This window comes from Thamnophis elegans, chromosome 3, assembly GCF_009769535.1.
Source record: "Thamnophis elegans isolate rThaEle1 chromosome 3, rThaEle1.pri, whole genome shotgun sequence".
Classification (NCBI taxonomy): Eukaryota; Metazoa; Chordata; class Lepidosauria; order Squamata; family Colubridae; genus Thamnophis; species Thamnophis elegans.
Window position 1 is genome coordinate 98,049,974 of NC_045543.1, and position 27,120 is coordinate 98,077,093.

The window sequence follows — 27,120 nt, forward strand, 5'->3', positions numbered from 1 at the left end:
AATTGCTGCAAAAGGGGCCCAAACCAAGTACTGAGTACATATGCATGCTTATACTTTTCAGAGGTCCGATATTGTTCTATGTACAATCCTTGTTTTATTGATTGCATGTAATATTCTAATTTTCTGAGATGGTGGATTTGGGGTTTTCATGAGCTGTATGCCATAATCATCACAATTATGACAAATCACGGCTTGAACTATCTTGCTTTGCATGTACTGAGTCTTATCTCATATATTAGTTTCACCTTTTAAGTTGCATTACTGAAATAAATGAACTTTTGCACGATATTCTAATTTTTCGAGTTTCACCTGTATATCTGAGACCAACTTTTAGCAAAGCTCTTATATTGCTATATGAGTAAAATAAATTGGATCACTTTTTTAATTACATCTATTGCAATAATTCCATGGGCATCTTTATATTGCTTATCTTCTGAGAAAATATCTGTGAGAAATTGGTCCTTAGAAACAGAAAGCAGCTGACTACATAGGCAAATACTCATAGTTTAACACTGTTTCCAAAACAAACAACTGTTAAGAAAAGGACAGGAGGTGCTTAATAGTAAACCATTGTTCCCTTGCGTTTCCCAACACATTTGAATGTTGCCATATAATCTAACAGTTGATCAGTACTGAAAAATACACAAGCACCTGGTGCTAGCATAGTCAGTAAAGCTGATCTACATATACAATACCTTTAAGACATACGTTAATATTTTAATGAAGCACAAAAAGTCCCATTTAAATTAAATCATGCTTTAGTCTCACTGAAATAAGCGGGCAAGTTAATCATAGTTCTATCCTAGCCATTTCATAGAAACATAGAAAACTGAGAACAGAAAAAGGCCTAGTGGTTCTGCCCTTTGTTTTTTTAATTTTTTTAATTTTTGTCAGGTGATGGACATGTTCATCCCAAGGATTTTTAAACTCAGTTACCGATGACTGATCCACTACCTCTGCTGGAAATTGGTTCCAAGCTTCTATGCAGCAGGGGTGGGATTCAGCTGGTTCGGGCAAACTGATAGTTCCAGCAATCAGTTGGCCCCGCCCAACTGCCCCTGCGTTAGTCTGTCCTATATTTCCTTTGTTTGAAGCCCAGCTGATAGGCATGGCAGAACAGATTGCTGTGCCTCAGCTGTTTTATTCACTGGGGCTGCAGTAGAAGGTAAGTTTTACAGCTGTTTTCAAACAGTGCATATGTGTGAAGCATGTACTTGGTGTGTGCGCATGCAAAGCGCACACTCAGTGAGCCAGTTGTTACACCAGTTGAATCCCACCACTACTGTGAATTAATGCTTTCTAACATTGCTTTTGAATTTCCCTTCTGTCAGTTTGAGGTTACACCCCCATGTTCTTTATTTTAGATTAATATTGAAAATATTGCCTTCTAGAATTTCCATGTAATGCATGGTGAATTCATTCATATTTTCTTCTGTATGTTTATATATTTAATATATTGGAAATGAAAGTGCTTCATGTCAATAAAAAACAGACACAATAATACATGCACGTTTTCTGGAACATTTTGTTAAAAAGATGCACTTGGTTTGTCAAATAATTTGTTTATTTCAGTGTGAGAATTAAATTACAAAAGAAAAGCTCTTGTCTTATACATCAACTCACAATTAAGGAAGTGGAGAAAATTAGTACAATTCTCATTAGCAAAACTGCAGAAAGAAGCCAAAAAGCTTTAAATGAATCTGTCAACTTTTTAAAAAAACGTTGTCTTAATTTCTTGACTTGGTTCTATCCATACTGCACGGCGCATCACTTTTACAAGTTAGTGATTAATTTCAGTAGAAGCAAAATAGCAGTAATCAGCAAGTACAAATATGACAACATTAGTGACCTCCAGATGCTAAATTAAAATTTAATAGTCAGCAAAGACAGGGGTACATGATGGGCTTTTCCTGTTATGTTTTCCTATTGTCTTTATACAACAAGTGATTTAAAGATAAATTGAGATGAACCATACTGCGTACTGATCCTGTTTATTGATCCACATAAGATGCCTCACAAAAAGTACATTGAAACATATACATTAATCCATCACAAAGATTATATATATGATAAGCAGGCCTTGTGTTCACATAAGATATTCTACCAATATGGTATGCCAATAAATATGCCCTGTTAAAAGGCAAAAAATACAAGAAATAAATATGTATAATCTTTTTGACGGAGAATCAGTAATGGGGAATTACGGTACATCTATTCTTTTATCATACTTGAATTTAAATTAGTTATTTTTGTGGTCTTAGTAATGTTAGGATTAGTATTATTGGGCTAAATGCCTACCTATGTGTGTGCATTTTTTAAAAAACAAGTGGAATAGAGGCTGCATCATAAGATACAATTATGTAATGCTAAACCAACTTACTGTTACAAGGCCTAGATTGCTGTCTCCTCTTCCAGTATATCCATGACTTTAGAAGCTCTTATTTCTGTTTTAGGCTAAGCCACCGTACATAACCTGATACTCGTTAGGTACTTTGGACTTCATCAATCCTTGTTACTATGGTCAATGGCAAATGGCTGCAGGAGCTGTAGTTCCAAATGCCCAAGAAAAATCCCTAGAATTCCTACCATGGCTAGTGTATCATTATGTCAAGGCCTAGACAAGTTGCAATTAATCTCAACTATCCTTAATATAAAAATACTTTAAATCATTAGTTTGCAACATTGGGTTTGGTTTTTTTTTTGCTAACCTTAATAACAGCAATAACAATTTAAGGCTTTATGCAGTGATTTAAAGTTGGGCACTGTAAAACCTTAAATTGTTTAACTTTTCTTTCCCCCCACATTTTTATCATGTGTAAGAAGAGAAAATAGAGAGAAATAAGTAGAAGGGATCTTTGTGACCATTTCTCAGATCTAGTTTCCCGTTTTGTGTGAATTTGGCCATCAATCACTTGAAAATGTTGCTGTCAATCTAGCTTAATGCAGAGGTTATTATCTGGTCTGAAAAAGTAAAACTGGTACTAGAATAGTTGTTGTAGCATCCATACATTTTAAGCATTGATTTCATTTGCAGATTAAACTGGATTATCTGAGAACATCGGTAAACAGATATTGAACTTGTCAAATAATCATGAACAGGATTGTAATGACGAAAATCTGCTTGAGATACACATTTGACTTGCTTACTACTGTTTTAATTAACAATGTGCACACACATGTTGCTATTTCTGCATAGAGGCACTTAGTAGAGTACTTCTGTTGTAAACAGTCCACGGAAGGTCTCTAAAGTAAAATATATGTAAATACCAAGTTGGTTTGTCCAGAGCAGTTTAATATACAAATCTTATTTTCTACAAGACACTAAAATTTAGTACATTAGTTTCTAGTGCATTAACCAAATGAAAAAAAATTTTTTAAACAATTTTCATTCTCAATACTTACCATGTTGTATTTGTATATTGAAAGCACTGTAGGCTGTGCAATAGGAAATTTATGCCTTCGGGCATACGTATGGAAGTACTTTTTTTAGCCTCTTTTCTTAACTGGAGGAACCAACAAACATTTCAGCTGAAAACACTAATGCTATATCCTAAAGCTGCAGCTGATACATAAAAACAGCTATTAGAAATTGGAAGAAAACCAGTGTGCGACTGTATTAGGCAGTGGATATAACACAGACCCATTCAAATTTGTAAGAATGTTTCCACTGACTTCAGTAGAATAATTATTGTTCCCAACACGCTTTTTGAGGAAATGCATAATACAAAAAGGATTTCTTAAACATATTAAAATTAAACATTGATTGTTATGTACTGCAAAAGTAACACACAACAAAATGTACATACAGCAATAATTTATTCTGTCATTTAATTTTGTTGAGACTTCACCTGTGCCTCATTAATAAAAGAGCAGCCATCTTACCTCAAATACCAGAATATACAACAAGTTACAGCATAGCAAAAATCCTATCTACTGTCAGTTAAAATCTAGTTCTGGTAAAATAATTTTGTTCAAGGTTTACACATACACATATGTCCTTTTTTCTTTTTTGCAGAGCACAAAAACCAAAATGTATTCATCTCACTATAACTATGCACATTATGTGACCACAGAAATGTTAATTATCATTTCAGAAAATGAACCATCAGTTCTATCCATGCAGGAATAAAAGGCTTGTTCAGCAGAAACCATATTACTGTGAATTTCACAGCCACATGATTAATTAAAAGGTTAGTGGCTTCACAAATACTAAGGTGGAGGGTTTTTCTTTTTTGGCATAAATACCAATTTTTCCCTGAAGTTATTTAGCCATTTTGCAACTCTAGAAGTGAGTGATATATTAATAGAATTATTTATTTTAATCTGTTTTTCATCTTTCTAAATTCCCCCAACCCATCAAAACAATTATAAAGGTATGGGATGTTAATTAAATATATGTAAAATATACTGTACAAATATAATTATTTTAGCAATTTTATTGCTAAATTATCAATTGGGAATCCCTCAAATATTAGTGAAGACAAAGAATATTATATATGGCTTCCAGAACAAGAACCCTCTACAAGAATCAAACCTATTTACAAAAAAAAGAGGGGCTAACCACAATTTTGCTGCTTTATTTTTAAAAATCCACATAAATCAATACATTGTTAATTTTCCATTAAACAGAAGTCACCAGATAAGACCCTGAATGGCGTTTAGGGCTTTGTGCACCATTCGAATCTGTACTTTCAGTCTTTGAGTCTCGTTTTTTTGTACTGTTAGTTGCTGGTGTTGGTATCTGCGATGGTCGAACAGAACTGTTATCTATACTACTTTTTCTGGGGCTTGGATTATAGTTAAAAGGCGTCACACGTGCTGCAACAGCACCACTTGGTGAGCTGTGTTTACTTGAGCTGCTAGAACTAAATGGTGTGCGCTCAGTCAGAGTGTTTTCACTAGTCTCTGGGGCAGCTGTAGAGCTGCTTAGAACAATTTTAGTTTCAGTTCCTTTCTTGTCTGGACCATCAGATTGGGTAAATGAATTCAATCGCGTTTCTAAACCCATGGTGCGAATAGGAACATTTCCATGAAGATCTTTTGAATCTTTATTATTTATGCTACTTTTCTCTGAACCACTGTCAATAATGGGGGGACTATTTCCTGTTGGAGATTTTCCAGACCTTGGATTATTAATAGGACAGTCCTCAATCCTCACCCATACATCCTCTGTTTTAGAGACCGCAGGGGCCATCTGATAAATTAGAGTTTTTGAATCAGCACCATTGGTGGGACTGGGTGACATATTCTGAGGAGGACTTGTCATTATTTGAGGAATTTCATTTTCCTTTATTTTTCTCCAAGTCCCTTTGGTTGGTGCTTGATTTTCTTTACCTTGTTTGAGTCCAGAAAAAGAAGTTACATGTTGCTTTTCATCCTCACTTTTTGCCTTTTCACTGGATTCTGAAGAAGCTGAAAGAATTGAGGAAGAACTTCCTGTCCTTCGCCAAGTACTTACACGAGGAAGTGATGAAGAATGTTTACTGTGTTCACGCTTCCATGTTCCTGATCTGTTAATTGGCAATCTGGATGGACTCTCAGAATGAGATCGAGTTATGTCATGCCGTTTTGTTGGCCTCCCATCACTGTATTCTAAAGATGGACTCAGGTTAGGAGGTAATTTTCTCCAGCCACTGGCTTGGATGGCTGAGTGAGCAGATAAAGACATGTCAGGAAGCGATGGACTTAAAACTGGAGTCTGTGTTTGGGACTGGGTTGGGGAGTCTGGTCTAGAAGGTGACAAAGATTCAAAGGAGACAGACTCTTCTAATTTCCTTCTTAAAGTAGGACTTGGGGTTTCTTTAATAAAAGTTGACTGACGTACTAAAACAGGTCTCTCTGATCGGTCAGATTCACTCCCACTTGATTTGGTTGATGACATTCTAGATAACTCAGTCTTTTTATTTGATCCACTGATATTACAATTTTGATTTAATCCTTTTGAGGCAGATTCACTTCTAGGAATTCCACTGGTACTTTTAGGCAATCCTGTTTGTTTTGCTACAGTTTGCTGGTTCATTTGTCTGCCTGGTGATGTGTATGCCATTCTTCCTGAACCTGATGACTTATTGGAAGCTGTACTTGGCGATGCTGTTCTTGGCAGCTGGGAAAGCTTATTGGGAGGACTTATGCCATTTCTACCTGGTGAAATTGAGTTTCTGCCAGGAGACTGCAGAGGCCTACTTAATGGTTGCTGTTGTGGTCTAGAAGGTGTAGAATCTCTAGATCCTGATCTAGAAGGTCCTTTACTTGAAATAACCTGTTGAGATGGCTGTCTAGATATAGGGCTTGGGTCAGATTTCATAGATGGTTTGACAACTCTTGGAGAGCTAGTAGAACTTTGGCTTTCATTAGGACTTTTGGATGCTGCATTCTTAAGTTGTGGTCCTTTTTTAGAAACTGGACTTGTACTTGAAGAACTATTTCGAACTCCAGGAATATGAATCATTGTTCTTCCTCGGGAAATAGAGGGCATATTTGTTTGCAAGGGCTGTTTTAAATGACTTGTAAGTTCAGAATTAGAACGAGCTTTACCTGTAATCATGCTTTTATAAACTTTCTTTCCTCCTTTAATTCCTTTACTTTCACACTCACTTTTCTTATTTTCCAGTGTACTCTTATCTCCTGGTTTAATAATTCTTGGACCCTTATTACAAGTAAAAGGTTTTTCTTCTTGATCTGGTGTAAGATGAAATGGTGATCCTAAGGAAATTCCTGATTTTAATGAAAGGATTGAATCTGAATCTGAGGAAGCTTGTCTAGATAGTGATGCTGCTGCAGCAGCTTGATGTAAACAGCTAACTATAGAATTTGCACCTTCTTGAATAGCTTTCCAATCAAAGTTCTCTGAATCGGGTGAGAAACCGTTCTCTGAATCAGGCCTTTGTATATCTTTCAAATCTAATGTGAGATTTTCTGCTAAAATGCCTCCAGTGTTTCTAGAACTAAATTTTTCATTATCCCCCTTTGACCTTGATGGCTTTTTCTTTTTAGGCATGGCTGAACTAATACATTCCTGCAAAAGATCATCTTCTGAATCAATACTAAGAGAACTAAGGGAGCTGTTCCTTGAAAAGCATACAGGTGTATCTTCCACATGAAATGATTTAGGAGCATATCCAGAAACTGGTGCTCTAGTTGGCTCTATGTGTTTCTCAGGTGGTTCTATTTGTTCTACAGGTTCACTTTCTTTGCTATTGTTGTTTTCCTGATCAATATCACTGAGAGAACTGAGAGAGGAATTACGAGAGAAACAAACAGGTGTATTTTCTATTGCAAAATTCTGCGTTTTTTCATCTGTAGATGTAATGTCTTTGGCTGATGGACAAAAAGAGGTCTGATTTTGCCCCAAAGGTTTGGGGTGATTTCTTCCAGTTGAAGAGTGCTTTTGGCCAGCTTGTGGTATAGTGACTGATTGCTGATTTGAACTATATTCTGTATTGGAGTTGGCTTCAATTTCATTGTTTTTCCCCTTTCTCAGTTCTGCCTTTTCTTTTGAAAGATCTACATCATCATCAAATTCCAAGGAACTCAAAGAGTCATTTCGAGAAAAACAATATGGGGTTCCTTCAATTGGAGTGTAGTGGTGGGGAGAATCGAATGCAAAGTTTCCTCTTGTACGCTCTTCATTATTTGGAAGTTTATCATTAAAATCTTTTGAATTATTTTCAAGAGTCTGCTTCTTTGTCTCTTTATTCTCATTATTTCTTTCACTGCTAAAATTATTTTTTGATTCTACATTTTTTCTTAAGCGTGCTCTGTACTCATTGCTTTGTGGCATAGGCTTTACTGGTGACGTTGGTTTCTTTTTCTCTATTTCTAGTTGATTTTTAGTATTTGAGGATGGTGTAGATACTAGCTGGATCTGATCCATTATCTTTTTCACTCTGAAAGGTTTGTGACTTTTCCCTTTTGGCATAGCAGAATTAATACATTCTGCAAGAATATCATCACCTTCCTCTGTTTTGTCATCATTCAACCCAACAGCTGAGCTGCTTTTTCCCCTTTGAGCATCTTCCGTATTTCTTCCTTCTGTGGGAATTGTATCCCTCTTTTCAATTTCAGCTGATTCAATTCCTGAAACAGCAATCCCTGTACTGGCCAGTTCATTTGGAGGTGATTCTATTGTTAGATCACTCAGAGATGTAGCTGTTGAAAAATTTATTGGTGTTCCCTCAACACAATAAACACGTGGCATGTCATCACCAGGGGTAAATGTAACATGCTTTTGGGAATGTAATCTGCTCTGAGAAGGAAGAAGTTTATATACAGGCAAATGGCTTGGCTTTCTGGCTACAGGTGGAGGTATTTTAGAAGCAGTTACCTGCGAAGGCTTTTTGGCTTTACGTGAAGACTTAGTTGGCATAGCAGAAATAATACACTCCTCCAATATTTCAATATCATCTTCATCTGAATCATCTAGAATATCTTTCTCTATTTCAGTGGATTCTTTTGTATCTTTTTCTATATTATCCTTTGTATCATTTGATTGTTCAAGTTCTGCTTCATTTACATGATCATTTTCATGCACAGGAGGCATTATTCTCAATTCCACATCTTTCTGTATAAACGGTTCATCAAGACTTAAAGCACTCAGACTTGATGAACAAGAAAATCCATCTGGTGTACTTTCTGTTGCAAAGTGTAACAAAGTGTCAGCATCTTGCATTACCTGCACCCTTTGAACAGCTGTATTTACAGCTGTTTGTTTTGGTCCAGATTCTCTCTTTTCAGTGTTGGATACTTTTGCTTTGGCTGCTTCTCTCTTTACTTGGGGCACTTGGGTAGGTGGGGGAGTTTTACTCCTGCTGGGTGGCATTGTCTGCCCAGGACTATCTGGAAGATCACTTGGGCTTATTATACCACTTATCATCCCACTACATGGCTCACTTTGAACAGAGCTAGCAATTGAACGGCTCTCAAAACTATCCAAGGAACTCACAGAGGTACATCTGCTAAACATGAGCGGAGTCTCCTGTAAATAATGTTCTGGTGGGCTCTTGGGAGTTTGGGCACCACTTTTTGAAGGAGACTTGGCACCCGAAGAAAACTCAACAGCTTTATGTCTTGCTGAATCAGAGGAAGAAACAGTGGAAGTCTGAAGTCTATTTGATTTTGTTCTAAGATGCTGGGAAGCTAATGAGGTTTCATTAGTTGTTACTGCTGTTGACAGATTCCCACTGTTTTCTTTCATTCCAACTATCTTCAGAAAGTTATCAGTATCAGCTACCCGTGTGGAATGATCACGTCCTGTTTCATCTTCAGCTGATGATAAAGATGACAGAGAGCTACATCTTGAAAAACATATTGGTGTATCTTCTACACAGTAAGTTTGTATTGTTTCCTGGTTAATGGAGGATGCTTTGCAGGATGTAGGCTTCTGAGTATGATTTGCCCTATTCTGAGCAGAATTTGGATGAAGTTGGTTATGTTTTTTGGATGCAGCAGATGATGATGTATTTCCACTGCTTGACGAAATATGATCTGTTTTAGTACTCTGTACCGATGGAGTTTTTGAAAATGAAAAAGATGGTTTCTGTGCAGGAGGAACCTCTGTTGAATATCGAAGACTGTAATCAATTGGCTGATCCACATGGTGCGCCTCTTCATTGTATTTTATGCTGTAATTAGTTGGATGATCTTCTTCCTCATGCTGTTCCTCTTCAGAATAATGCTCACTATAATTTGTAGGCTTATCAGTCTCATAATCATCCACCTGACACAAGGACTGATTGACTTTGGGATTTATTCCATGATTACATCCTACTTTGTTTTGTTCTGAATTACTGGATTCTCTTGATCTGAAAGGAGAGACACATTCTGGCTGTCCAAAAGCTGATTGATAACTTAGGTGTTTATTATCACCACTCTCAGGATATACAGGATATGCTCCACTTTGACTTCTGGACTGCCTTTGCTCATTCTGTTTTATTTCTTCTTCTATTTCATGCTTAGGTCTTGCCCATCTTTCATTCTGAGATGGGCTCTGCCTTCCAGAATTCAATTGTTCATCAGAATATTTCAAACTGTAGTTTATTGGAGTATCCAGTTCCCCATCATTATCGTCCATGTGATTAGCACTGTGTATTTTATGAGCTAAATCAGCAGGATACTGTCCATAACTGCAAAATTTACTTTCTTCGTCTTCAGAATAAGATTCTATAGGCTTCATTTGTCCTCTTTTACCATACCCATCACTGCTACTGACACTGTTTAAACTATCATTAGAAGCTCTTTTATACTCTACTTTTGAATATGGTACAGAACATGCCCTGTTCTCAGATTTTGGAAAGTTATAACTACTTGTGTGTGAGTGAGCAGTAGAAGTTCTTCTTAAAGCATTTCTGTCTTCCGACAAACTATGAATTTCTGTTACAGATCCACTGCTTCTTTCATCTTGTGATATGTGCATATTTGCTGTTTCCTCCATTGCTTTTGAAATCTGGGTAGCAGCAGTAGAAATTTGTATTCCTATTCGTTTAGAAGAGTTGCCAGAATTTTCTGCTGTGTTATGGTAGCTGTTCAATCCCACTGCACGGTCCCTATCTAAACTCCGTTCTTTTTCAGAACGAGAATTCTCTGTATTTCCTCTGCTTGATGAGGAGGAGCCAGGCAATACTGTAGTATTTAAATATGGTGAAAGTACAGTCACATTTCCACTGTTAAAGTTTTCTGATCTGCACACTCCATCTTCATGGCGATTACCATCCAAAACATACTCACTGTAAAGATTCTGTTTATGTCTTTGTTTATTGCGGTGAGATGTTTTGGGACTTAAATTATCAATGTTGTCAAAAGTCTCAGATAATTGTTGAGCATCTAATTCTGCTTCCAGTGCTTTTTGCTTTCTGACATGAAGAGATGGCAAGCTTGAACCTGGAGACATAATATTAGCATCTTTGTATTTTGCAGGTCTGTTTGCCATTAAATTTCTTAGAGCTGCAGCACTCCCCATGGCTATCATTTTGTGCTTCGAATGTATGAGATTTTTGAGCATACTGACTGCTCCCAAGTCCCATAACGCTTCCTGGTCCTTTGCATTCCGTGCAGACAGGTTCCACAAAGTTCCACATGCATTACTGACTATTGTCAAACTGTGAGACTTCAAATGATGTAAGAGGGTTTGCAAGCAGTTATTCTCTCTCAGTATTTGCCTGGAATTGAGATGTAAGCATAAAAATTATCACCTTGACAACATGAAAAAGCTCAAATATAGCAACTTGTTATTTTTCATAAATAATATGGCTTGTAAACTCTGATTAAGAAATCCTCTTAAAGAATGAATCAAAAATGTCAAACCAGTTCTATGGGAATAATAGTTTCCAAAAGATCACTTATTATGGCAGATATTGTCTATGACAGTGGTTCTCAACCTTTCCAATACCACGACCCTTTAATACAGTTCCACATGTTGTGGTGACCCCCAACCATAAAATTGGTACCTTGGTTCCTAAGACCATAGAAAATATGTGTTTTCCGATGGTCTTAGATGACCCCTGTGAAAGGGTTGTTCCCGACCCATAGGTTGAGAACCACTGCTCTATGACAAGGAGATAGCCATGTGGATATCCCTAATTATTACATGCAGATATTATGCTGATAGTTCTATTTTACTTAAATATTCAGCACATGCAATAATTTTATTCTGGAAATATGAATCTAATACAGAAGGATGAAAAGGAAACAGGCCTACTCAGCGGGCTCTGCTGAAACAGTGGCTCCTCCACTCCTTATAAAAGATTCATTATGTTAAGATCTGATTCCAGAATTTGCCCTCAACCTCAAATCATTAATAGAATATCTGTGATTGAATGGATCACTAAATAATTCAATAAAACAGTATTCTCACCTATGGTCCTCATTTGTAGCAATCAAACTAGACACATTACGAAGAATTCCCCCTCCACTTTCAATGATGGCTAAAGTATTTGTTTGGCTTCGGTATGTCAGTGTGCCAACCAAAAAGGCAAGAGCACCATCCACTGCACATATATCAGCTTTATTCTCAGTGCAATGCGCTGATAGATTCCATAAGGCACTCAATACACTTTTCAGCGTAGATTCCTGCAGAGAATAAAACATTACCTTAGATTTCTTAGTTATATAAAAATCATTAACTTCATTTCAGTAGGAAATACCTTAAGACAGTGGTCCTCAACCTTTGTAGCCTGGCAACCTGGCGGGGATGGGACAGGACTGGGGCGCATGTGTGTGCAGCTCAACTCGTGCAAGAGGTTTGCCAGGGGGCATGTGCATACACATGCTCTCAACTGCAAGTTGAGCTGTGCACATGTGTGTGTGCTGCCCCGCTGCCTGGTTGCGAATAGGTCATGGGCCAGTAGTGGGCCATGGCCCAGGGCTTGGAAACCCCATCTTAAGATATCAGTGGATAAGTGGATTAGTAGATAAGTTGGCCCTGCAGGATCAATAATTTTCTATGCCCCTCACAAATGCTTGGCAGGCCTTCTCTTCCGCCTTTCCTATTTGTTTAAAACCACTGCCCTATCCATGGCAGCAACCATGTAGCAACTTTATCAGTGTATGAGTCTATGTCTATATGTGAAACAGAATATGTGTCTTTATTTAAATATGCAATGAATTTGTGTATGTGTAAATGTACATAACATTTACTGTTATGTCATTGGAAATATACCATAGCATTTTATTATTTGATAGTAATGCAGTGATAGCTTCTTCACTGTGGCACGGGAAAAAACAAATAAATACATTTATGCATACATGTACATTATCAGATGTAGACATATTATAGCACTAATAAAAACTTCAAATTGTTACCCTAATAAGATTTATGGGAGAGCACCTGTCCCCCCAAAATCAAGGTAGTTTGGTAGTTACTTCCTATCAGCTTTTGTAACAATTTAAATTTAAGCATATTTATCAATATCATTTACTAGGTGGAAATTACTTTATAAATTCAAATAGACTTTAATCTATGGTAACTAACTAATTTTACCCAACATATTCAGTTATTTCACTGTGATTCAAAAGTAATTAATTTAATCCACACCCAACTAAATTTGTTCCAAACTATTACTGTAAAGTAATATACAAATAAAAACAACAATTAGGAAAAAAAGGCTAGTGTGTAGTTTATTTAGAAGAGTACCATCAGTGGAAAAGACTTTTTAAAACCAATTGCTCCTGCTAGCTTCCTTCCCAGAGGAGCTTCCACTTTCAAGGAACTATTACTGATAAAAGATTGTCTTCTTTGCCAAAAGTAACTATTTGAACTCTCTCTTTTATGTATTATTCTTAAACGAGGAAATAGAATTTTTTAATATATTTAAATACTAAAGAAACACTCATTTGCTACAGTACCTTTTTAACTTCCAAAGCACATTCCATCAGTGCTTTCACACTCCCAACCTCTCGTAGTGTCTTCTTACTATTCACATCTGCCCGCCAAGACAAATTTCTTAAAACACTTGCAATAACCTATAATATTGTCAGTGAAATAATAGAAAAAGGTAATGTGCTTTAATTACCATGCATTTAATAGACTCTTATTTGGTATTCTGAGGAATAGTTTATTATTCATTTTAATATGCTAGTTTATACAGTAGTATCTTGATACTCAACTGGTTTGAAACTCTTGGTACTCAATGCAATTTGACATGAACATTTCCCCCTGGTATTCATCATTTGTTTGGTACTCAACGTACCAGCTAGAACTTGCCAGTGTTGGATGTCTTGTGACTCGTTACACTATTTTTTTTATAGGAAAAATTGTTTGGTATTTTTTGTTTTTGGTATTCATTGTACCTCCCAGAACCAATTAATGATGAGTACTGAGGTATCACTGTATATTGATTTTAAATAATTCTGTGCTTGAGACTTTGAGTCAGAAATGTAGAACATCATCTTTTTTAAATTTATCATAAAAATTCTTGACAATAATAGACATTTACCATGAGATAAAATGGTATCTATAAATCTCTATCTCTATTTTTCTATGTTTTTTACACTATTCATCTGTAAATGAAAGTGTTCTAATATATTATTATGAAATATGAAAACTTTTTCAATGTAATTATTTTAGCATAAAGTATTCAATATAAAAGAAAATATTTCTCAGAATACGAAAATAAATTGCACCTAATAAAATCCTTAATATAGTTTGTTAATAGCATATTATCTTATTTGATTGACTTTCAGACATGAATTAGTTCAACTCAACATTCATTTAGAATTCCTTAAAAAATCAAAAGGAAAATAACATTTAATGCTTGGCTTGTTCCATTAATCAATTTAGTGACTTTAGTGTAGCTCCTCAAAGTTGTCCCTGGTCATATCAATTGTTTTTTTCTTCAAAAACAAATTAAAAAATTTATGTCACTCAATATACTAATTGAAAGATTACAAAATAAGAAAATAAAAAGGGAAAACTTTTGAAAAACCAGAAGATCCAGATAGTAAATTACAGTATACAAAAGAAGGAAAAAAGAAACATTGCATGAAAGTTATAAATATATAGAAACAGACTACCCGAGCAATGAAGTTTACCTGCTGCAAATCTTCACTTTCAGATTTTAACTGGGCTACTAAAGCTCTCATGCATCCCTTCATAGAACACAAAGTCGCCTATTTGAAAGAGAGAGAGATTTTATGAAGCACATAATTAGATGTATGTTGGCAGTTGATGATACATTATCTAATGGATATTCAAGATAGAATTCTTTTCTCTGTTTTTGCATTTAGTCCACTAATGGCTTCTCATAAAACTAAAGTAATAATTAAATGAGAATGACAAACATAATAAGTTAAAAGCAAGTTTTTTTTTCTAGGAGAGGTTTAAGAGAACATCTTAGTTGAGAACTCCAAACCTAATTGAATACCAAAAGGGGGAAGATTCCTCTCCAAATCAATTGGGGGGGGGGGGGGTTGAAATAAACATCTCAAAAAATCACAGTAAAGCAAGCACACTTCCAAATATAAATTAAAATGGTTCATGGATAAGCAGAAATAACATATAATTATAGATCAACATTCATTGCATAAGATGAAACAAAAAGAGCTGGATCTTAGCTCATTATAATTAGTTCACACAAGAAGAAAACTGCTAATGATAGATTCAGATGGCACCTAGATTCAGAGTTTACAACAAGACTTAAAATAGCAAGAATCAATCTGTGAAGTACAACAGCATCTATTAGAATAAACAGAAATAAATCCAAAGAGATTCAAACCTACCTTGTTGGCTACATCTCCAAAAGTTAAATTTGTTAGAGCCATTCCAGCGTATCGTCTTAATGTGACACTATAATGGTCATTAGTAAGCCCATACATTTCACAATCTACCTGTAGCAATTCTGCAATGGCTTGTAAACCCCCTATTAAAATGATTGAAAGATTTGTTAGAAATATTTTGGTAAATTGGTATATTTATTCTCAAAAATTCCTTCCTTAAAAATGCTAATACAGAAAAAGAAAGAAAAAACAAAAATAATGATTATGGCTTTATTGTATACGAGAGAAACAAAACTGATCACTCTTCTTAGGTTTATAATCCTGGATTACAGATATATGGTCAGTTTCTATTTATTGATTTAATGGAAACTCTAATGAATATTATTTTGTGAGGTTTAATAATTTCTTTAAAATTTAGAATAAATTAGTGTCTTGTGTGCTCTAAATTTCAAATTTTATTGAATGCTCCAAATTTTCCTGTATGCTCCAAACTCCAAATTTTATCTTTGTAAGCCACCAGGAGTCACTAGTGTGAGTTGGGTGACTATATAAATTTTCATTCATTCCAACATATATAAAATGTAAATATGAAGCAAGGGAATTACGCTGTGAATAAATTCAGTGGCTGCTCTGAAAACTCCTGCTGGTTATTGATGCATGTACAACCTTTGGGCTGAAACTGCCAGTGAAGCAAGATAATATAAGAATTAAATAAGTAATTATATATAAATAAAATAATAGCTAATATAACAGTTGAATTAAATTGGTGGAAGAGCCCCTATGTGCGTTGGTGTCAATCTTTGCATGTGTAGGTATATGTGTATGACCTATATGTTGGCATAACAGACCTACTATGCTAATATGGATTTTGGAATCTTTCTCTTGGCTAGCTTCCTTTATTTTATGTATAATATGAAAAACACCAGATGGAGCTATTCAAAATTGGATCCTAAAAATCTCTGAGAATTCAGTTATTTTTCCTTCTAATACTAACTAAAGTGATCAAGTTACATTTCTTGCTTTTTTAAAAAATAAAATCTTAGTTTAGCTTCATTTTGAATCTTTTTCTAATACCATAGTAAGCTAACTTAAATAACTCCTGCATTTTGTATTTTTAAACATGAAACTCAAAACAATTGCATTTTTTCTTTCTTTTTAGTGTATGTCTCAGAGCAAACTGAAACTGCCAGAGCACCAACAAACCCTGATATATATTTCTCCCCTTATGAGTGCATTTTACTGTACTGTCAGTATTTCCCCATTTTCATTAGTATATTTTCAGATAATAAGGAATTTTAAAAAGTGTATTCCGTTCTCAATACTCTGAATAAACCTAATAAAAACATTGATTTAATGTGGATTTAGAAACATTCTATTAGGTGAAATCAATTAAGTTATATATCTGCTCCCTTCTAACAACTGTATATTAAGGAAAAATATTCCCTTTTCTGCAACGTTGTTTTTTTCTTACCAAGTTCATTCATTGCATGCCTATGCTCTTCATCAAATGAAAGCTTCATTAAAACACATACCGCAGGACAGATCTGATGGTCAACTGGAGCTGGCACTATGTCAGAGCAAAAAAACTATGTTAATTTAATGTAACAGTTGAAGAATTAAACAAAACCTTTGAAGTTACACTGTCAAACAATTTATTAAACAAATGCAGTTTAACAGATATACTTCTCTAAGCTTTTGCAATGGAAAAAAAAATTGAAGTCTGCCAGTTTTGCATCAGGAAGAATAACCAATCAGTTATAGCACTTCCATACTTGCTGTCAATGAGAATGTGATATCTATTGCCCAAGGTCAACAGGGCCTGTCACACCTAATCACTTCCATGTAACTTCAATTTAAGGTAGTCCCTCAACTTACAACTATTCAATTGATGACTGTTAGATATTACAATGGCACTGAAAAAAGGAATTTAGGACAGTTTTTCAAACTTATGACCCTTGCAGCATCCCTGTTACATGATAAAAAAACAGACACCTGGCAACTGGCTCATATTTATGACGGTTGCAGTATCCCAAGATCATGTGATCACTTTTTGTGATCTTTTGACAAGGAAAGTCAATGGGAAAGCCAGATTCACTTAACAACCATGTTACTAAGTTGGCAACTGCAGTGATTCACCTAACAACTATGTTAAGCAAGTTTATAAAATGTGATAAAACTAACTTAACAACAAAAATTTAGGGCTCCATTGTGATCGTAAGTCAAGGATACCTGTAGTGTAAAACTACACTGCTGACAGTAGTATGAAAACTGAGAACCAGTTAAGCTATTGAAAGAGGGATAGAAAAGATACTAATGAACAGACGGATAAGGGCTGCTCAACACAAAATATTTGGATATTATCATAATTACAAAGTAACTTTCTTAAATTCCTGGAATGCTCTATGCAAATCATGAAACTGGCAGCTTTCCATGTGTTTCCAAGATAAGCTGTTATGCAATCCTAGGAACTCTCCATTTTAGTGGTATAAAGGAATATGTTACCATTTTTCATTTCACAGTTTTCACTTCACATTTAAGTGCTTCAAAATTAGCAAACCCTTATCAATTTTTATAGGTAACACAAAGCTAATTCTTGCTTTCCGCAATGAATGTTTGCATTCAGGAAGACATTCAATGGATTCTAGAAGTTAAATAATAGTGTGGAAATCATTTTGAAATTCAGAATACTTCATTTCAAGTTCAAAACAGTTGTTTCATGTTCAGAATTGGTGTTTCAACAGAACATAAGCATTCTGAAATCCAGAAAGACTGAAACAGATTGCTTCAGACTTGAAAGGCCTATATTAAAATTGAAACACGGTGTTTCAAATTTGGAATGCTTTGAGTTCCAAATATTTGAGGCATCATTGGAAACCACAAAGTCCTGAGATATGAAGAGCTGCAATTGGTGTAATAATTGATTTTAATTATTACATCTTTGTTTTCATATCATATATGGAATTTCAGAGGCTAGTATATCAGGAGTTTGGCAGCACTTTTTCCATCTAATGTATGTTATTAAAAGGCATATACTTTCACAAACTGCAATACCACACACTAACACAACTCTCTTCTATAAATACTAGTTCAAAAAAGTAACAAGAAATCACTAAAAAGTATAGTTATATACATCTTTTGGATTATATCCAAATATTGCTAATGTTGGTTTTTAAAAATATTATCTGCTGCTCTGTGCAAAGGAATGTTTGAAGAAGTCAATAACTGCAAACAGATATATTGTTGCAAGTTTCTATTATCAATTACCTAATCGATGCATTCCCAATTACTATACAGCTAAAAATTTAATTATTACAAGCAATTTCATATTTAACTTTATGCTGAAGTATTAGAAATTTAATCATATCAAAATAAATTTTAGAAGTTAAAATTCCCAATCAACACAGAAAGATACTTTATAACAAAGATGATGCAATCTAAAATAGATAAATTTTCCTATTCCCATTTCTTGTATTTCTAACAGCCTGCTTGGAAAAAAAAATCCACAAATAGCTAGAGTTCAAAGCTGTTAACACCAAAGAATACTTCACAAATGTTTTGAAACCTGAATTGCAACCAACATACTTGGATTTTTATCTTGGTCCATGCTCTGATCATGTGCTTCCTGCCATTCCCAACAAGTTTCACAGTAAGCTCGGATTTGTTCTAGAAGATGGAGAACACGTATTTCTCGTCTGCCTCGTTTATCATCAGGCTGGGAATGAATGATATTATGTAGTGCTGCACTGGCTCTGGCACGAGCTTCTTTACTTCCACGAGAGTTGCCCAACAATACAGAGTCTTTATCATTGCCATGCAAAAGTTGAATGAGAAGAGGAAGACATCCAGACTGGCGCATAGCTATGCAGCTATCCTGGGAGCTAGACATGGCTAGCAATGTTCGTGACATATCATCTTTATCATGAGTGCCCAACATTGACAGCAGTGAATACACCATTTCAACCTGCAAAGCAAATAGTTTTTGTACAATTAATGTGGATTAGATATACTAAAATGAATATTCTAGGGTGACTCCACTTATATGTGGTATATGAGTAATTTACATATAAATATTGTTTATACACACAAAGAGGCAGAGATGGATGTAGCGTAAGGTAACATAAGGTAACATAACATAACATGTTTATGTGCCAAATTAAAACTTACTTAAAAAGCTAAAGGCAGAGGACAGTCCTTTTTGGGTAGTAATAACGTATCTGGGTAAACAAAGCACTCCAAAATAATTATGCATTAGCATTCAATTAAAACTATTAATTTGGCAATAATCAGATATTATGCCATTTAACAATATTAACAGTATCATGACAGGCTTATTAACTACGTTTCATATAATTGAAATAAGTATTAAAAAGTTGATTAGTTGTTAACACTTAGTAGTTTTTACTTATTACAAATAAGACAGCCAGGCTGGTCTAATGCTTGTGCCTATCAGTCATCCAGGTCATGATTGTCCTAAAGGGCTTTTTTCAAGAAGCAACTAGATTTTCTTTGTTTGTCTGTGAAGACATTTTGCTTTTCATCCAAGAAGCTTCTTCAGTTCATGGATGAGAAGCCCAGTTGCCTTTTGAACGAAGTACCTTTGGGTCTGATGCTTCTAGTCCCATTTTAGACATAAAATGCTGGGCTTTGACTTTGGCCTAATCACTCTCTCTCAGCCCAATCACCTCACAGGATTGTTGTAGTGGGGAAAATAGGAGGAGGAAGGAATAATAGGGATGTTAGCTGCCTTGAGTTATTCATAAACAATAATAAAGGTGGGATAAAAAATTCAAATAAATATATAAAAAGTAATTTGGTTTGAAGTGTATTAATAAAAACTAGTTGGCCTGGTCAGGTTTGTTAATATTACATTTATATATAAATATATTAGTTGTAATGACAGTTTCTATAGACCAGTGATGGCTAACCTTTTTTGGCTCCCGTGCCAAAAATGGGGGAAGTGCAGGGGGGTCATGCATGACCATGCCACATCCATAATGCTATGCGTGCAACCCAGCACGCATGCCGCATGACACCTTCCCTCGCTTTTGGCACGTTTTTTTCGCCCTCCCCAGACTCTAGAGGCTTTTTAAGAGCCTGAGGAGGGTGATAACAGCCCCCCCCCGAGGCCCTCCAGAGGCTTCAGGAGCTTCCCTGAAGGCTCCGGAGGGCGAAAAATGGCCCTACAGACAAATTGGAAGGGACGTCCATTCCTAAACTTTTGGTTTGCCCATAGGGCCAGTTTTTCGCGCTCCGGAGGCTTTAAGGAAGCCTCCGAAGGGCGAAAAACAGCCTCAAAAGAAGGCTTCGCGTGCCCTAATGAATGGCTCCTCGTGCCACATTTCGCCACCACGGCTATAGACTAAGAGGATTATCTTTGTGTGCCTGTGCGAGACAAATATGTCCCATTATCCATTTTTGGAAGAACTATCCTCACTACACAGCCTTTTTTTTTATACCAATCCTAAAATGAACATAATCTCTCAACACAAATCTAGGTGAATAAAAGAAATCATCTAGCATTTCTGGAAGTCTTATTGGCTGTTTGAGGCTTCTGAAAATATTTTCCCACTCCTGTCCGGTCACTGGGTACTGCCTTCCACAGCCATTACTACTTGGGCTGCAGGAGAAACCCCTCCTGTGTTATACAAGTGCAGAAAGTTAGACTTTGAGCTCTTTATGGCAACTATATATTTCACTATAGTGCAGGAATAAAAGCAGTCAAGAAAACTGAACAAGCTTTACTAAGTTTCATGCAGGCAAATCTTAAGATCCAGGAGTCAGAGTTCATTCTTATAGTCTTGCACCAGTCGTCATCTCTGAGACCAGAAAGATTTTTGCTAACAGTAGTCTGATGCCAAAGCTCTTTTATAGCTCTGAGTCAGATACATCTATCTTCCTGAGTCTTGCCTTTCTTTTAAGGAACCTCGCTGAACATTTCTGTTCTACTCACTTGATATTTGTGTGAAGGCTTAGGATCTTTTCCTGCTCAGATTCTAGGTCAGGTGATTCAGCCTGCTGTCACAGTTCTGTACAGGTAACTGATTACCTGACCTTATCCCTATCCCTGGATTAAATATTAAGCAAAATAAGCATGTGATTAATGCACCACAGAGGGGGCACTAGAGTTTTTTCCTCCTAGCTACCATGACCTAAATTCTTTCACTGTCACACTCAATTTTAATTTTCAGCACTTATGGAATCTTAATGTCTTGTCAGTGAACCAATGAAAGGGCCGAGAGGTACTACTGTTAGGCTTTGCTTAAGGCATCAATTCGCTTTAATCTGGGCCTGCTTGTCTACTCCTTTGAACACATGTGAAGATATCCAAAAGACTGCTGGTTCCAAATTGCAGAAATCAGTATCAGTCATGCCCTGCTCTTTCAATTTAGAGTTTGAATCTATTCGTCCAGGATCTTAATGGGAGATTAAGCATGAAACATTTCTACTGTTTTCACTAATTTTCCTGTGCTAATGTCATTTTGCAACTATCGAGGCAATAATTTTGGTTGTCAATTAATCACTCACTGCAGAATGCCACTCCCTGGCAGCACCTATTGTTTTGTTATATTTATGAGCTGGGTGAGATCAAAAGCATTCTGCCGCTTTCCCCTTTTAGCCCTAGTGCCAGGAAGATCAGAGAACCTATTTATCAATCTTTTGGAAGACTGCTAAAACTCTGTCCAAAAATACCCAGCTGACAGGTTGGGAGGGCAGCATGTGGGCCAGGATGCAGCCAGAAAGTTATTCCTTCCTGTTTCACCCTGCAACTCCTCTTCTTTATTACTGAAGCCAATAACTCTGCCATGAGGAAAAACCCTAGGACTAGTCAGTGGTACAAATTTGTTGTAAAACGAATTTGACAAATTTGCCACAGTCATTGTAACTACACACTTTCTCATTATGTGGTAGAAATAAGACCCCTAAGACTTTTGATTCCAAAGAATCAAAAGTGCATTATTGCCCACTATTCTTTTTCATACACATGTGAATGCTCCCAAAATAGACAAATCAGCTTGTACAAAGTTGGCCAGTCAAATTTCTCTCACTGAAGCCTGGCCATATATTTGCAAAAGTGGTTCTGGCTGAAGGATTCAGGAGTTTATTTGTATGCCGCCCTTTTCCCTGGGGGGACTCAGGGCGGCTCACATCCAGAAGGGAAAGGGGAAACAGACTTTTACATGTACGACAACACATAATTAAAAGAGAACACAACATTCATACCATTCGGGAGGGTACAATCTTAGCCCCAGGCCTGGCGGGATAGCCAGGTTCTAATGGCTGTGCGGAAGGTCTGGAGAGTGGTGAGGGTCCAGATCTCCACGGGGAGATCGTTCCATAGGGTCGGAGCTGCCACCGAGAAGGCCCTCCTCCGCGTGGTCGCCAGACGGCATTGACCCGCAGATGGAACCCGGAGGAGGCCCAATCGGTGAGATCTAATAGGTCATGTGAAGTTTTATACCATAATTAGTTTTGAAAAACCCTGAAGACACGGTAAAGTGGCAAAGGTTTGGAGGTGGGCAAATCTGTCTTTATCTGGAGAACACATATCATATTGTCTGATATTAATATCTGGAAAATTCTAGAGCAGATGATAAAGAGACTGATTTATAAATGGTTCTTGGTGCTCTCTGAGCTTGGTTGTTTTTTGGTAGATGTTTCATTACCCAAATTAGGTAGCACCATCAATGCTAGTAAGGAGTGAGATTTGCTCTCAGTTTATATTCTAGTGGCTTGTTCTGGGGTGGTCTTAGAGATTCTTTGTTTGGGCTGTTTACTGTTGACCCTGGCATCAGGTCTCCCAAGGTCTTTCCACATATCATTACATCAATTCAGTAGAAGACAGAACAAAATTTTTGTCTTAACAGATCAATTAAATGGGCTGGTAATAACAATGCAACTGAACATGATCAAATGCAAAACATTTCACTTAGGAAACAAAATTCAAATGAACAGATATAGGATAGAGAATATATTCTCAGACTTGATAATATTGTAAAAAAGATTTTGAAAACTGAATATAAATTAGCTGTGTAATGTGGTTATCAAAAATGCAAATACAAATGATAAGAAAAACATTTCATCTTTTTTCTATAAGTCAGCTCCCTCCTTGAATGTGTGTTCAATCCTGGCTATCACACTTTGAAGTCTCAAATAAATAACACTCAAATTTAACACACAAGTTTAGAGAAAAGCAATGAGGGCAATCAGACATTTTAGAAACTTAGCACAATGAAGAAATATGGAAGGAACCAAGAATAATGCAAGATAGCCTTCTCCAAATTTCTCAAAGAACACTATACAGAAGATGAAGATTTCATCCAAAAATGTTTTTTTGGCAACAAAAAAGCATTGAATTCCAAGCAGTAAAAATAACCCAATAGTAGCATCACATCAGAGAAATAGTGGGTTGTCTTTTATTGCATATATTCAAGCAGATGAAATAGCCATCTGTTGGAGAGACTATTAATTCCTGCACCAAGCAGGAAACTAGAGTCAATGGGCTAAAAATTCTTTTAACTTTATCATTTTAAAATGAAACTCTATCAAGGGACTTTCCCCCCTGCCCCCCCTTACAATAAGGGATGGCAACTGAGTAACTTTAGGATGAGAATATATTAGTAAGCACAGTGCACGTACAGATGTAAATCTTACAGCTGTGTAGAACTGCAAATCTCATTACACTGACTATAGTAGAATATGCAAATTTTACATAGCAAACACTTAAGCAAATTGAAATCTAAAATATCTGGATGGTATCAGCTTGCCCTTGATGGTACCAGCATTAACAGAGCATCTGCATAATCTGATGACTCACTCAACTTCTTTCAGGATGTATATTAAAATGTTACAGATACTGTTAGACCTGAAAATCACTATTAAAAATAATATTGACCACTAACTTATATACTAGGTGTCCATTTCTGGAGTTATATATTAATTATGGACATTTTCAGGTTGCTTCATTATAATAAAAGTTGATCTTTGTACCTCTATCTATACATTTCACCCTGAATTTCAGTCTAAAGTGGAAGTGAAAATCAGCTGGCCAGCAGGAGGCGCACACATGCCTGGTGGAGTTGAGCTGAGCAACGGCTACAGAGAGCTCCACGTGCCACTTGCTGCCGATTCAGTCGAACTGGTAGTGGCCCGGAGCAGCTGATAGCAAACCGGTACGGTGGCTCTTTTGGCCTGTCCACCCTCTATACCTGTTTTTACGGCAAAAGGCAAATTGCGCACATGCCCATACCGTGCGGTGCCTGTGCAAGCTGGTTGTTGCAGAGGGGGTGGATTGCGCACACTGCGTGATAGCAAACAGTAGTGATAGTAAGTGCAACCCACCTGTGGCATACATGCCATAGGTTCGCCATCACGGGACTGGAGCGTCCATTGCTGATTATAAATTCAGATAGGTCAGTGCAGATGTAAATATATATTTTAATTATAAAATGGAGAATTAGCAAATCTACAGAAAAAGTTGATTACCTTGGTACCCAAGTGACTTGTCAGTCTTCGAGGAACAGAGTAATTACTATTAGAACTCATAACACTGGATGTTTCATGGTCCATCCGAGCAGTTGAACTCTGTAAGTTTAAGAAATAGGGTTATAAGTGGGTTAAAATATTAGCACAATGCAAATGTGGAACTTACTGTTACAGTAAATAAGAAGTCAATTCAGTAAATATTTCTTTATTTTTGTATATATATTTTACTGAACTATGATTAACAAGCATTATCAAGTAACAAAATAACATAAATCCAAGATGCATAGAGAAAAGATACATAGAAAATATTTTTAAAATCTATTTAAAAAATAAGTAAAGAAATATGTACTGTAAATGTACAATTTATCATAAACGTTATCACATTATAGACTGCCCTATTGCTTTTGAAATAAACTATAAAACCCATCCAAACCTGATTAGAAGCGGGTCCTGCTTTGAATGTTTTATTATTTTAATAATGCCTATGATTTTTTTTTTGTAAATTAGCAATTGAACTGGATTTGTTAATCCATATCTTAATTGTTTAGAGATTTTCAATGTTGGGCAATTATTATTTTATCTGCTTATATTAAATAGATAAATAAGCGTCTCATTTTTTTAGTGTGAGACGTAAATAAATGCAGTAAATCTACATCTGGGAATCATTTGATTGTTTATTTAATAGCAGTACTTAATTCTAAAGAAATGTTATGCCGTAAGGGCATACCTTTATCGAATGACTATCACAATTGAAATTGAGCCCACTTTTTGGACAACCTCACCAACAATTGAAAAAAAAAGTCTGATCTATGTGTGCCAATCTAAATGGAATCAAATGCCGGCAATGCATAATCTTATACTGCAGTTCTTTCACTGAAGCTCCTATCTTATTGTTTAGATTTTTATTTGATATGTTATAACAAGCCAGTATAGTATACAGGGGAGGGGAATTTCCCACTTATGCAAAAACAGGTTCTTTTGTAGGATTTCATTTTCAATTGACCGATTGATTAAATGCTGTCAGTTCAGTGTTGACTCTTAGCAACCAGATAGATTTTCTCCATCATTATCTGCCCCTAACTTGGTCTTTCAGATCTTCTGGCACTACACCTATCACCTTTATAAATGAATCCATTCCACCTTTTTATTGAATCAATGGGAATAACCTAGCTTCCAGATGGGCAAATATTCTGCAGTATAAGGTAGAATTAATGATTTCAAAGCTTTTCAGGAGTCACATGGATAGATGGAACCGGATATATGTGGAACAACAAGACCTAAATCCAAGACACACCATTATACCAGCTTACAGCAGGGAAATAGTAATCTTGATTTCTAAAAATAATTTATTAGCAGAGTAAAGGGGATGGCAGAGTTCTAAAATAGGGCTGATATTTTAAACAGAGTCTTCCAGAGGGAAGAGGGGAGCAGTATAAATGAAATAAAACGAAACAGAGAAATATTAAGGTGAAAATGCATCAATATCAGTAAATATCAGTTGCATAAATAAAAAGAAAAGAATCCATTAAATAGTAGGAGATATAGATTATAACAGCATCAAGCAAAGTAGTATGTGAGCTTTGCAATGGCACAGACAGGGGTGAAATTCAGCAGGTTCTGACAGGTTCTGGAGAACCGCTAGCAGAAATTTGGAGTAGTTTGGCGAACCAATAAATACCACCTTTGAGCTGGCCCCAGAGAGGGGTGGGAATGGGGATTTTGCAGTATCCTTCCCCTGCCACGCCCACCAAGCCATGCCCACAGAACCGGTAGTAAAAAAAAATTGAATTTCACCACTGGGCACAGCTATTTTACATCACAGAAATAACTACAGATTTTGATGTCAAAAATATTTATTTATTTCCCAACTTTGTTATTTTTCTAAATAACTTAAGGCAGTGAACACACACAATACTTCTCCCTTCTCCCTTTTTCCCTACAACAATAACCCTCTGAAGTGAGTTGGACTCAGAGAAAGTGACTCACACTCACAAACTCAACTCAGTCTCTTGGTTTCTAGCCTGGTGCCTTAACCACTAGACCAAACTGATTCTTATGATCAAATTTGCTTTGCAAATATGTTTTACATAACTTGGATTGACATGAAAAGGAATTGTACAATAGGCATCATACGTATATTGGAGTAGAATCTGTCAAAAGGCTCAATTCCAGCTGAATTGTCTGTAATCAATTCAATGGTGGGTTCTGGATCCCGTTCCAACCGGTACGGATGGAACAGGCCCGGTGTTGTCCACATGGACGTGCGCAGTGTGTGCACACGCATGCGCAGTGCGCGCATGCATCTTACCATCCAGCAACACCTCTGCGAGCCTCCGCGGTGCTCCAGCTGCTCGGCAGAGCGTCATGCAGGCGCTGTACGCACTGTGCACATAAACATCGAAGATAGATAAGGAGCACGGGCGGGCGGGC

General features: G+C 36.3%; 1 protein-coding gene across 5 annotated transcripts in view; it reads right to left on the bottom strand.

Moving 5' to 3' along the window:
• Positions 1 to 1,546: 1,546 nt before the first annotated feature.
• APC (APC regulator of WNT signaling pathway) overlaps positions 1,547 to 27,120 on the bottom strand; it is a 92,435-nt gene continuing 66,861 nt past the window's right edge. For all 5 annotated transcript variants that reach the window (XM_032212634.1, XM_032212635.1, XM_032212631.1 and 2 more), the window contains 8 exons: positions 24,691 to 24,789; positions 18,790 to 19,168; positions 16,679 to 16,774; positions 15,211 to 15,350; positions 14,524 to 14,601; positions 13,339 to 13,455; positions 11,849 to 12,063; positions 1,547 to 11,153 (listed from right to left, as the gene is read on the bottom strand). In XM_032212634.1, coding sequence (XP_032068525.1) covers positions 4,622 to 11,153; positions 11,849 to 12,063; positions 13,339 to 13,455; positions 14,524 to 14,601; positions 15,211 to 15,350; positions 16,679 to 16,774; positions 18,790 to 19,168; positions 24,691 to 24,789 — 7,656 coding nt within the window. In that variant the 3' untranslated portion in view covers positions 1,547 to 4,621. The remainder of the gene's footprint in view (positions 11,154 to 11,848; positions 12,064 to 13,338; positions 13,456 to 14,523; positions 14,602 to 15,210; positions 15,351 to 16,678; positions 16,775 to 18,789; positions 19,169 to 24,690; positions 24,790 to 27,120) is intronic.